Genomic DNA, 13,329 nt, shown 5'->3' with positions numbered 1-13,329 from the left:
GTGGTAGACACCACACTCCAGTAGCTTCCTGAGATGAAGTACAGGGAAATTAAATTTGGGGGACAGGATGTTTTAAACAGTCTTTGCTCTACTCCACATTTAATTGGTAACTTTCTGGGCAGAACGCAACGTTAGAAATCATTTTTACTCAAAACTTGGAAGTTGGCCGGGCACGGTGGCTCACGCCTGTAATCCCAGCACTTTGGGAGGCCGAGGCGGGCGGATCATGAGGTCAGATCGAGACCGTCCTGGCTAATACGGTGAAACCCCATCTCTACTAAAAAATACAAAAAACAAATTAGCCGGGCATGGTGGCAGGTGCCTGTAGTCCCAGCTACTCAGGAGTTGAGGCAGGAGAATGGCATGAACCCGGGAGGCAGAGCTTGCAGTGAGCCAAGTTCGTGCCACTGCACTCCAGCCTGGGCAACAGAGCAAGACTCCGTCTCAAAAAAAAACTTGGAAATCATTTCCATTTATCTTTTAGCTTCAATGAAACTGTTGCAAAGTCCAATGTCATTTTTGGACTTTGTACATAACCTGTTTTTTTCTTTTCTTTTTGTTTGAGACAGAGTTTCACTGTCGCCCAGGCTGGAGTGCAGTGGCACGATCTCGGCTCACTGCAACCTCCACCTCCTGGGTTCAAGCAATTCTCCTGCCTCAGCCTCCCGAGTAGCTGGGACTACAGGCGCATGCCACTACACCCAGCTATTTCCCGTCTAATGTTTTAAGCATTGTCTCTTTATCCCTTTATCTTAAGCTTTCACAATAACGGGCATGATGTGGATTTGTCTGTCTGCACTCATTGTGTAGGAACCTGGTAGGTCTTTCCAATATGCAACTATGCCCCTCATTTCTTTTTTTTTCTTTTTTTTTGAGACAGGGTCTCACACTGTTACCCAGGCTGGAGTGCAGTGGCGTGATCTCGACTCACTGCAATCTCTGCCTCCCGGGTTCGAGCGATTCTCCTGCCTCAGCCTCCCAAGCAGTTGGGATTGCAGGTGCCCGCTATGAGGCCCAGGTAATTTTTTGTATTTTTTTAGTAGAGACGGGGTTTCACTGTGTTGGCCAGGCTGGTCTCAAACTCCTGACCTCAGTGATCCGCCCGCCTCGGCCTCCCAAAGTGCTGGGATTACAGGCATGAGCCACTGCGCCCAGCCTATGTCCCTCATTTCTAGAGCATATTTTTGTGTTATTTTCCTCCCTCCTATTGTGTGTTCTCCCTCACTAGGTCTCCCACTAGTCACATGCTGAACCTCCTGGATTAATCCTCTTTCTTACGTTTTCCTCCCCCATTGTCTATTTCTGCCTGCTTTCTAAGATATGTGACTTTGCTTCCCATTTTCATGAACTTATTAAAAATTCAGCTATTATATATTTTATTTTCAAGAGCTCTCTTTTTCCCTCAAATGTTTGTTTCTTGGATGCAACAGCTTCTCTTATTTCCCTGAGGATATTAATTATGAATTATTATTTATTCGAAGCTTTCTTCCACTTCCTGCTTTCTCTTTGTTTTTATTTCTACTTGTTCAGGTCTCCATCTTTCAAGCTGGGGCTTTTCTGCCATGTCCGCTCATCGGCTACTGGTCTGTGCTCACGCATAAGGCACAGCTCCTTGCTGTCCTCAGTGCACCGGAAGGGCTGCGGAACGGTGGGAATCACTGTGGAGTGGCTGGATGGGGGATTGCCAGGGGTCTCCAAAGAAGTAGATCAACGGGATGTATAAAAGTAGAGAAAGAGATTCACTCCAAGGAACTGGCTGCAGAGGCTTCATGAGTCCACAAACTGCCTGGGGTGGCCAGCAAGCTGGAGACTCAGGAAGGAGCTGCAGCTGGAGTCTGAAAGCAGAGTGCTGGAGAATCCTCTCTTGCCTGGGGGTCCAGCATTTTGTTCTAGTCAGACTTTCAACTGATCGACAAGGCCCACTCACATCCTATGGGGCAGCTGGCTTCACTCAAAGTCCACCAACTTAAATGTAAATCTCATTCAAAAACACCCTCAAAGAAACATCCAGAATGTCTGACCACATGTCTGGGCACCAGGGCTCAGTCAAGTTGACACATAAAATTAACCATCATGGATGGCAGACTAACTTTTTAATGGGGGCTTTCAAATACCTGTACTTATGAAACTTTTATCTGAGCTACTTGTTTCTTCAGAAATGTGACTTCAAGCCCCGAGTGGGGTGGAGGTGGTGCTGCCCCTTGGGGTGAGGGAGAGGTGACGGTGCCTGAGGCTGGCGGTGACAGAGAGGCAGTCTCACCCTGGACCATGGACACTCACTCTCGCCCCCTATTTTTAGTTCTGTGCTTCACTCCAACTCTCTTCTACATCTGGCTTTCCTGAATTGAAAAGAGCCTAGTCAGTTTTTCCAGACCTAACTCCTTTTGTCTCCAGCACGAGTTGAAGGATAGGCAGTTCCCTCCCTGTGCTGGGTGCAGGTGCTCACAGAGGTCCAACCACTGCACATGCTCAAAGAAGCCTCCTGTGCCAGAGAGTCCCCCAAGCCCACGTATGGCAATGCCTACTGGGGACATGGCACTTTCCCCTCCTGAGTTCTGGGGTTCTGTAGAACAAACTGACTTGCTTCTCGTGGGCACCCTCCCCCTCGGGCACTGACGCCATCTTTCATCCCAGCAGGTCAGCTGTCATTCTTTTGCCTGCTTCAGTTCACAGGTTTGCAGCTGGAGCTCCAGATGTCCCCTAGCTTCATCAAAGAACTTCGGTTTCTGTTTTGTTGTTTTTCTGGTTGTTCTGAGATTATTTTCAAGAGGCGAACTGTTTTTATTCTGCTATCATGAAAGTGGAGTTCTTTTTAAGTGATATTTTAAGAGTTTTTGCATATATTGTTCTGATAGCCTTCCAACGACACCCTCCAGTTGAAACTACCACTTTTACATGACTAAACTACTAGACAATGAGAAATAAGAACCAAATTCTAAGCCCCCAACTCACTGAGCAGACCCTTTCTTGGCCAAGGAAGCCTGAGGCAACCTTGAAGCTAAGCTCCCAGTCATGACAGGCTAAGAGGTGGGGCTCACCCTGCTCTGCCCGTCCCCTGCTGACCCCATGAGGCTTTCTGCCCTAAGGGCTAAGCGGGAACCAGATCTTTCAGCCGACTCTGCACTGCCAGCGACAACCACCTGACTGCTCCCCCATCTTCTGTGGCTTCAACAACCCAAGCAGCCAGCACTTGTTCCTGAGAAGGCACCAGGGACGCTCTGGCCAGCCTATGAAGGACATGCAGGGAGGGGTTTTGTTCCTCTGCTTCACCTTTTGACTCAGAGGGTGGAAAATGCTACCCTTGGATCCCGCTCGTGCCACCATTTTCTGAACATGGATCTCAAGAAGGAGCACGAAGTCCAAGTCTGCAGGCACACACTTCTCTAGCAACTACTCCACTCCTCCTGCAGCTCACCGACACATACATTCGGCCACCTGGCTTGGCATATGTTCCTGCTCCCTTTCCACTCCCTCAGAATATTTCTGGCTTCTAGCCCAAGGCTACGTATGATTAGCTGCAGGCTGTAACCCTGTATGAGAAACAAAGCCCTCCTTTCCACATTTCTGAACCGTCGTTCTGCACTGACAACAGCCACGAACCGTGCAGCAGGGAAGAGATGCGGGCAGCTCCCCAGCAGGCTCTACCACGCCACTGCCTAAGAATCTTGAAAGAAAACCTGGCTCAATCTCTAAGTCAAGTACTTACTACATAGTGTTCCAAGTTCCTCACTTTAAAAGAAGATCAATGGAGTATTTTATGATCTGTATTCCTCCCAAGGAAGTCCATAATATACAGCAAAATCAGCCTAAACACATGAAAGACACTGGCATGGTTCTCACATTACTATGTTCCCCTAAGGGAATTAGCATTAAAAAAAAAAAGTTCCGGCCAGGCATGGTGGTGGACGCCTGTAATCCCAGCACACTCGTGGGGCTGAGGCAGGAGAATCACTTAAACCCAGGAGATGGAGTTTGCAGTAGGCAGAGATTGTGTCACTGTACTCTAGCTTGGGCAAGAGTGAGACCCTGTCCCAAAAAAAAAAAAAAAAAAAAAAAAAGTTCCTGAACCACTGTTAAAACATTTTCCCGGGAAAATACGGAATACACTATGATAGATAATTTTATGTGTCAAATTAAACATGGTGTCTGGGTGTGTCTCTAAAGGTGTTTCCAGTTGAGATTAGCATTGAACGGTGTGGACTCAGTCAGGCAGATGGCCCTCCCCAAAGTGGGTGCACCTCATCCAGTCCCTCCAAGGCCTGAACAGAACCAAAGGCAGAGAAAGAAAACATCTGTTCCTTCCTGCCTGCCGGCTTCAACCAGGGCAACAGTCTCCTCCTGCCCTTGGACTGGGATTTGGCTCCCCTGGGTCTCAGTCTTCTGACTCGGAGTGGAGTTACAGCCCTGGCATTCCCAGGTCTTAGGACTGTAGATGACAGATGATGGGGCTTCTGGGACTCCATGGTTGCGTGAGCCAATTCCTTTAAGAAATCCCATCTCATATATAATATTTATCTCCTATTGGTTGTTTCTCTGGAGAACCCTAACACATACACAAAATCTAACTGTTCAAAATAACAGTGCCATTTTTAAATGAGGTATGGAATTCTGGTTACTTTGAAAGCGTGTACCTGCATCATGAAGAAAATTCACAAGCCTGTAATCCCAGTACTTTGGGAGGCTGAGGTGGGTGGATCACCAGAGGTCAGGAGTTCGAGACCAACCTGGCCAACATGGCGAAACTCCATCTCTACTAAAAATACAAAAATTAGCCAGGTGTGGCAGTGCATGCCTGTAATCCCAGCTACTCAGGAGGCTAAGGCAGAAGAATGGCTTGAACCCAGGAGGCGGAGGTTGCAGTGGGCTGAGATGGCGCCACTGCACTCCAGCCTGGGCGACAAAGCAAGATTCCATCTCAAAAAAAAAGGAAAAAAAAAGAAAGAAAATTCACAAAATGAACTATATGCATATATGCATGTTTTACTTTCAACAACAATAAACAAAGACAATAACTAGAAAAAGTTTTAATCCTGTGTAGGTATGAATTTCCTGGTTTCCTTTAGTGAGTGAGAACATGAGGCAGTAGGTTAGATATAAAAAGAATCTGAAGTAAAATTTTAAAAAGTAATATATAGGTTTTCCAGTCTAAGATATCTAAATTCTAATCCATATCCTTTGACTTACTAGTTTTGTAGTTTTGCAGAATAAAGAAAGCTTAAATTTAAAAGAAGAAGAAAGAAGGAGAAGGAGGAGAACAGTGGGCAGGAAGAAAGGTAGAGGAGGGAGGAGGAGGAGAAGAAGGAGGAGGAGGCGGTGGCAGAGGCGGCTGTGCACTTGGCAGGGAAGAGAACTTAGGCCACAGGCTAGGCTGAAGCCCTAGGCTTATGCTCAAGCCAAGCACAGCCTGAAGCAATGTTTAGTTGTGGGGTCTCTACTGGCCTGATAGAAGAGTCAGTACTCTATAGTTGTCAGGGATGTTTGAGAGACAAGATCATAACCACAGCAATAAACTCATCAAAAACACAGAAGACAACTGACAGCAAGCAAAGTTATCAGGACATGACAAAGTCTCTGCCTCAGTTGGGTTCTGCAGGCCCTGTTGCTCCCTGAAGATTTTTCCCCATTAAGAGTTCCTACTGCAATGAGCAGGAAGACAAGCACAGAGGAAAAGGGTGGGCAAGCCAGGCACGGTGGCTCATGCCTATAATCCTAGCATTTTGCGAGGCCGATGTGGGCGGATCATGAGGTCAGGAGTTTGAGACCAGCCTGGCCGATATGGTGAAACCCCGTCTCTACTAAAAATACAAAAATTAGCTGGAGGTGGTAGTGCGCGCCTGTAGTCCCAGCTGCTCGGGTGGCTGAGGCAGGAGAATCACTTGAACCCGGAAGGTGGAGGTTGCAGTGAGCCAAGATCACGCCACTGCACTCCAGCCTGGGCGACAGAGTGAGACTCTGTCTCAAAAAAAAAAAAAAAGCAACAAACAAACAAACAAAAACCCAGAAAAGTGTGGGGAACAGATAACTAATCTGCTTTAAGACTCCATACCAAATGTACTCAGGAACTCACTGGACTCTTAGAAATCCACTGCCTGTGGTTTATGTGGCAGGGTTACGCATCAGCGATTCAAAGTAGGGTATTTCAATCCAGACTGCTTTGTTTATATGCAGGATTCATTTCCCATTTCATGTTTGATCAAATATACTGTAGTGTGTAAGAGTATTCTTACCTACCTGCATTAACATATAGTAAATTCCAGCCATGCCATGGGCTGCTCCAACGTACTGCTTCCGGTGCCACTGGTACAACAGCGGGCAGCGCTCCGTTTTTCTTTCTTCCCTTGACAAAGTCTTACCCGATTCAATAATAGCATTGACTACCTACAGAGATAACAAGACAGCATAAATCTAAAACTGCATATGTACCCTGTTGTAGTCTAATTAACAGTATGTCATATATATATATGACATATATATATAGAGAGGCAGAAGCCTTAATCTAAAAGTCTTTAAGCAGTTAGCAGCTAATATAGTTATATTTATTTTATAAATTAATAAATGCAGGCAAAAAGAAATCAGGAGCCAATGTCAGAGTAGGAAAAGATACTGTCTAAGAAATAAAAAATTCTTTGCATAAAAAGTCAACGAAAAATCTAGAAAAACTTCTTATAAAACTGTTTTGGATTTCTTAGTTGCTTCATAGCTGCAGTATTTTTCCCAAAAGAGCAGCACATACACCTATCAGGAAAGGCTGGAGGAACTGGCTTTATTTATAAAAGGCTAATGATATGAGGTCTGCTGTGGCATGAAGGATTTCAGTTAGATCAACAGAATATCATGTCTGGGATGACTGTTTCCTCACGTCTATCTCCTCTCATCCTTTTTGGGAAAGTATTCCAAGTTTTAGCTGGGCATCTGGCTCCCTAGTTAGAGACAGCTGAACACAGACACTTGATGAAGTTCTGGCACTGGGATGGGAGCAGAAGTAAAGAGGGCAACTTGGAGACTGAGTCCCTAACAAGGAAGCTGTGTTGCCTCCACCTCCTCTTTTCCCTTCATAGGCTGAGGGGCTAAACTAGCCTTGGTCCTGCAAATAAGGGTATGCCCCTAGGATAAGGCAGAATGAGACAGAAGAAGCTGGTCCCCACTCATACCAGCCTGAAATGCTTACCAGCTGAGACATCTCACGAAAGATAAATCAACATTCTAACTTTCTGAAGCTGCTGCTGTTTAGCTCCAGTAAAAACCGATAAATTAATACAAGATGAAAGAGAGTACAGATTTTTTTGTTAATGTTCCTAGAAAAAAGCAGGGACTATTTCTTACTTTTGATGAGTTGCTTTAAAAAAGTAATGCTACCTAGAAAAGTCCAGCTGTTAATACAACTCAATGCTAGCAAATAGGTTTGAATGGTAGAGACGCCCACAGTTGCCCATACCCCATAGTACCTCTTTAATAGCTGACTCACACACGGTGCCTGGACCTATCTCTGTGTTCAGGTACAGTAAGGCATACAGATAACCTGCCCGTCCATAAAGCAGCTCATCAGGAAGGTCTGATTCTTGGCAGACAACCGATCTCTGGAGCTGCAAAAGTCTAACCAATAAGAAAAATTAATTTTTTCCCAGTGGAAGTCTAAAGTACTTCTTCCTGAAACACTAACCCTGTTGCTTTAGGAATTACCTATTATTTATTTTACATTTAAAACAATTATTTTTAAAAATACTCCCAAATCCAGAACACAACAAAAACGTCTCCAGTTTACTAGTCCCCTTTTGAATGTCAAAATTAAAAACAAAACATCTTTCTGTTAATTTCTACCTTTACATCTATTTTAAACCATAAAATTTTATTTTGAAATCCAGAAGTAAAAGAAAGTGATTTAAAATTTAAATAAAAATGGTACTGCAGGCCGGGCATGGTGGCTCACGCCTATAACCCCAGCACTTTGGGAGGCCGAGGTAGGTGGATCACCTGAGGTCAGGAGTTCAAGACCAGCCTGACCAACATGGTGAAACCCCGTCTCTACTAAAAATGCAAAACTAGCTGGGTGTGGTGGCACATGCCTGTAATCCCAGCTACTTTGGAGGCTGAGGCAGGAGAATCCCTTGAACCCAGGAGGCGGACGTTGTAGTGAGCTGAGATCACGCCATTGCACTCCAGCCTGGGCAACAAGAGCGAAATTCCATCTCGGGAAAAAAAAAAAAAGGACTGCAATGTCACCAATGCTTGGGAATTAGACTGTCATTCTGTCTTTTTTTTTTTTTTTCTTTCTTTTTCTTTAGAGACAGGGTCTTGCTCTGTTGCCCTGGCTGGTGTGCAGTGACAGGATGATGGCTCACCGCAGCCTTGAACTCCTGAGCTCAAGTGATCCTCCTGCCTCAGCCTCCCAAGTTAATGGAACTACAAGCACATGCCACTATACCCAGCATCATCCTATCTTTCAACAAACATTAACTGACTAGCACGTGCCAGATACTCTACCAGACCCTAGGAATGAACCGTGATTTCTGCTTCTTCAAGGAAGAACATAAACCAATAGGTGCAATAAAAGCTTACATTCCCTAATTGTTCCATCATTAGCATATCTAATCAGTTACTTAAGGGTTGAACCTAACATCAGTTTAGTTATTATGGTGAATCTAAAGCAGGTAAGCTAATTTTCATGCATTAAAGAAAACAAAAAATTGCTTAGGAAACATGGTTAAAATAAAGAAATATATTTATTCTTCCCAAAATTAAGGCACACACATGCTTGGATAAAAAGAGGGCATATGATCCCACCACTATGCTCAAGATTAACATTTTGGAGTGATCTGTTTACAACAATGGATGAATGGAAAAATAGTTTCCTTTCTGAATATCTTTCTACAGCAAGAGCTTCCACTGGGAATTGGGAGAAAATGTTTCCAGTTCTAAAACTCACTTTGTGACGCATTCCTGGGACTCACAGTCACTTCTGAGTTTGTGATAAATCACAGCTCCAACAGCCAGGGGGCCAGCATCCCCACAGAGGAAGGTGACCCTGCGGCCATTCAGATTCCGAAGTGTTCTTTTTACATAATCCAGGGATCGGAGCAGGTAGGTTTGGTCACATGTGACCCGGTACAACTGCAGGTACAAAAGGGCTATGCCTGGAATAATTTCCCACCCCAAAAGAAAAGCATTATTATCTTTTCCTTTTACCTTCAGGACATTATTTATAATTACATGAAATACCTTCCTCTACATAAATCTATGTTTCCAAACGGGTAACACCAAAACAATACATTTCATATATTTCTTAAAAATGAATAAACAAAATAAAACCAAGACAGAGAAATCAGGGAGGAAAGAACAGAAACCAAGTTTGTACATGTTATCTTGGTGCTTGTCCTGGCACAGTGATTTAATACCTCTTATTCACAGACAACAGAAGATACATCACTTCCTACTCATCCTCAGTTAATTTTCATTCATTCCAAGGTTGTATTCATTCTCCCTTGTAGATCCTAACTTGGATCTTCTTCTTTTTACTTATTGTAAAATCATTTCTCCTATGTTATCCCAAATGATTGCTTTTCTGAACTTTATACTCCCTTCTTCCTATTTTTTTTTCTATTTTTCCCAATTTTTCAATGTTCTTTAGTGAACAACCCTACAACTGACCAACGAACTGGTGAGTGAACTCGCCATTTCTGGAGCAGCCACACAGTACAGAGTAAGGTGACCAGTACAAAGGGCGTGTGTGGTTCACCACCCACCAACCTTTCCATTCTGGATAAAGAACAGACTCAGGTCTTCAAATGAATCTGAGACTCTCCAAAGAAGGGCCTATATGGTTTCTTAAAGAAGCATGTCCTTACATCTGGGTTCGAGAAGACAATATGACAGCTAAGTAAAAAAAAAAAAAAAAAGAATCAGTATAAATATGTATTTACTGAAGTCTTTTATAGGAACCAACATTGACAGAGATGACATGCTGGTGAAAAGGGCAAATGAAATATTTCTTTCATGTTTAAGTTGAGGTTCTTCAATATTCTAGTCTTTGTCTAATATCCTACTCTGACTTTTACTATTTTTCATTTTGCTTTTTTTTTTTTTTTTTTTTTTTGAGACAGAGTCTTGCTCTGTTGCCCAGGCTGTAGTGCAGCAGCACGATCTCGGCTCACTGCAACCTCTGCCTCCCGGGTTCAAGTGATTCTCCTGCCTCAGCCTCCTGAGTAGCTGGGATTACAGGCATGTGCCACCATGCCTGGCTACTTTTTGTATTTTCAGTAGAGACGGGTTTTCACCATGTTGGTCAGGCTGGTCTCGAACTCCTGACTTCGTGATCCGCCCACCTTGGCCTCCCAAAGTGCTGGGATTAACAGGCGTGAACCACTGCACCCGGCCTCATTTTGCTTTTTAAATTTCTCCAAATATCTAGCTTCTTCTTTCTTCAATTCTTCTATTCAGGGTATATAACTTCTCTTTCAAATTAATCCTTAACACTTTTTGAAGTCTTTCATCATTATCCATTTCTTTAAAGATGTTGAGTCAAACGGATATGAAAGTAGAATATTTGGAAGCTCTGAAAAAAAAATTCTTCAGCATGAGTTGCTTATCATCTCCCTGAGAGTATGTTTTCTGTATTCAAAAAATATAAGCTACAGGAAACAGTAAAAGTTAAATACCTACAAATTTCAAACATAATAATCACTATAAAGGCTTACAAATGAGTATTCCCTGATTTACTCAGAAATCTCTAAAAATAGGATGTTGATCTGATTAACCTATGAACCTAAAAACTTACAGTTATATATACTTAATGCTTCAGTATTTTAAAGCAAATGGTAACAGGTAAAGTAAAAAAAAAAGGTCATCATGCTTTGTCGTTTTTTGTTGGCAGGTGGACACGTTGCACTAGGTAAAAGGAGCTGGAATGAACAGGCCCTTAGGGATGTGGTGGGAGGTGCTGGGGAGCACGCGCCTGTGAGCAGGCTCAACCTTCTGGCCAGCCTGTGCCTTTGGACTGTGAACTGCACCAGTGCCTCCCATCCCCACGCCCTCAGTTGGCCAGGATGGCCAGCAGAAGCTGCAGCTGATTATCTCCCTTCCCCAATGCTGAAAGCTAGAACCAGCTGGAGCTAGGCATCTCCCTTGCTCCGGGTAGGCGGGGCTGCGATAAACCCTTTGCAGGAGAGGCTCCGGTAAAGCAATTTCTCCAGAGGGCAGGCTTTGTCAAGAACTGAAGGCTCTGATGGACTTCAGTATGGTTCCTTCCCCCGAACCTATGAGAAGCATGAGGGGAGTTGTCTCTGATACTCACCATGAAGACCTGGTGGAGCTCCTAGAGGTAAAGTTCACAAAAGTGTGAGAGCCCCCTATGACTGGGTCCCCATTGAGTTTTTAGTCTCTCTGGCTTGCCCACACTGAGCCCCCACAATTCATATTTAAAGTTTAGGTCAACAACAAACTGCATAGGCATAGTCCCATAAGATCATAATCATAATACCATATTTTTACTGTACCTTTTCTATATCTATGTTTAGATACAAAAACACCATTGTGTTACAATTGCTACAGTATTCAGTGCAGTAATGCTGTACAGCTTTGCAGCCTAGGAGCAACAGGCTATCTCACAGAGCACAGGGGTGTAGTTGGCTACACAATCTAGGTGTGTGTGAGCACCTCTATATCTGCACAATGAAACTGCTCAATGATGCGTTTCTCAGAACTCATCCATGATGTGAAGCGATGCACGACTGTAATTCTCGGCATCCACCTGTTTCGCCAGATTTTGGTGGAGCAGTTTGCCCCTGTGACCTCACTTCTCTGATGGAGCTAAGAAGAGCTGTTTAGTTTTCACTTTGTTCAGCTTTTTAGTTGCTAGGATGCAATGGTGACTTGTAAACTCTTTATATGCTAGACTGGAAAACTGAAGTCTCTCTTTATCTTTCTTTCTCTTTGATTTTTTTCCTTGATAGTTTCATTTAGTCACTTATTTATTAAGCAAACATTTATGACACCCTTCCTAGACACAAGGACACTCTGCCCCGGTGCTCTCTGTGGGATCAGCTCTTTCTTTGGCTCCTTGCACTTTGGTTTCATTTCTGAAATGATTTTTTATCTTTTCTTTAAATTTCTTTTCTTAGTCTGTCAATTCTTATTTCACATGCTCTTACTGTCTAGCCATCTCTGCTCTGAGTGTCTTTACCTCCGCTTTGTGAACTCACTGCTTAACTAAGTTACAAAATGAATGTTGAAAGTACTGCCAATTTTTCTCCACTTTGTAGTGACATTTTCCTGGTGCGTTTTTCTCCCTCCATTGAGAAATTTTTATTTTTCTTCTTTATATTATGGATAAAATAATTATATTTTTTCTTAAAATTGAATTTTTCTATATCAACTATTAATAGGACAAATCCCTGGAAGGGGAAAATGGTTAATGTAGCTTTCCCAACTTTTATCCCAACGGTGTCCTCTTGCTAAGTGAAGAACAGTGTATGTTACATACAGGGAGTCTGGTGGCCAGATTTCCTGACTCTCAGACCCTTCCTTGTATCAGGAGTGCCCACTGCTACTGCTTCCTTCCTTCCCTACACTGTCAGCGGGGGCCAGCAAGGATGCCGCTCCACCTTGCAAGCTAAACCTGCTTCTCCGCAAGCCATGCCTGTTCTACAGCTCCCCAACCCCATTCCCTGTGCACTTTCCATGCCTTTATTCCCAGCTTCTCCTGGCACCGCCTGCCCGCTCTGCACTCAGATGTGCCCACAGAAGTTCCCACTGAGGCTGTGGCCCACTCTGCCTGGAATAGCTATTTGCTGATTCTGGGAGGGTGGGTGGGGTCGGAGTGATTCAGCCATGCCTGGACCCTGGGCTTCCTCCTTGCACACCATGGCTCTCCACACTTGTTCTGGATGCTGCTTGTTTTTTACCCAACATGACTTGTGTGTTTTCTGTCTCAAAGTTTTGCTAAAGGGATAAGTTGTGGGTGCTTCATTCATTCTTCTTCTTTTGTTGAGACAGGGTCTCACTCTGTCACCCAGGCTGGAGTGGAGCAGTGTAATCATGGCTCACTGCAGCCTTGACCTCCTGGGCTTGAGCCATCCTCCTGCCTCAGCCTCCTGAGTAGTTGGGACTACAGGTGTTTACCACTGTGCCCAGCTAATTTTAGAGATGGGGTCTTGTTATGTTGCCCAGGCTGGTCTCAAACTCCTGGCCTCAAACCATCCTCCCACCTCCATCTCCCAAAGTGCTGGGATTACAGGTGTGAGCCACTGTGCCCAGCCTTCTTCCTATATCGTATACACAGTTTAGGGGAGGTATGGATCTAGGTGGATTCCATACATCTACCTGAACCCCTAAACC

The 13,329-nt window shown here is 44.1% G+C and overlaps 1 protein-coding gene across 1 annotated transcript in view; it reads right to left on the bottom strand.

The window, feature by feature from the left end:
• Window positions 1-13,329, bottom strand: part of LANCL2 (LanC like glutathione S-transferase 2) — a 66,313-nt gene that overhangs the window by 24,238 nt on the left and 28,746 nt on the right. Inside the window, exons 3-5 of the mRNA XM_003815820.5 lie at window positions 8,924-9,131; window positions 7,446-7,593; window positions 6,232-6,378 (exon numbers count right to left, since the gene is read on the bottom strand). Coding sequence (XP_003815868.2) covers window positions 6,232-6,378; window positions 7,446-7,593; window positions 8,924-9,131 — 503 coding nt within the window. The remainder of the gene's footprint in view (window positions 1-6,231; window positions 6,379-7,445; window positions 7,594-8,923; window positions 9,132-13,329) is intronic.

This window comes from Pan paniscus, chromosome 6 (genome assembly GCF_029289425.2).
Source record: "Pan paniscus chromosome 6, NHGRI_mPanPan1-v2.0_pri, whole genome shotgun sequence".
NCBI lineage: Eukaryota > Metazoa > Chordata > Mammalia > Primates > Hominidae > Pan > Pan paniscus.
This window is presented reverse-complemented; position numbering and strand designations above follow the sequence as displayed.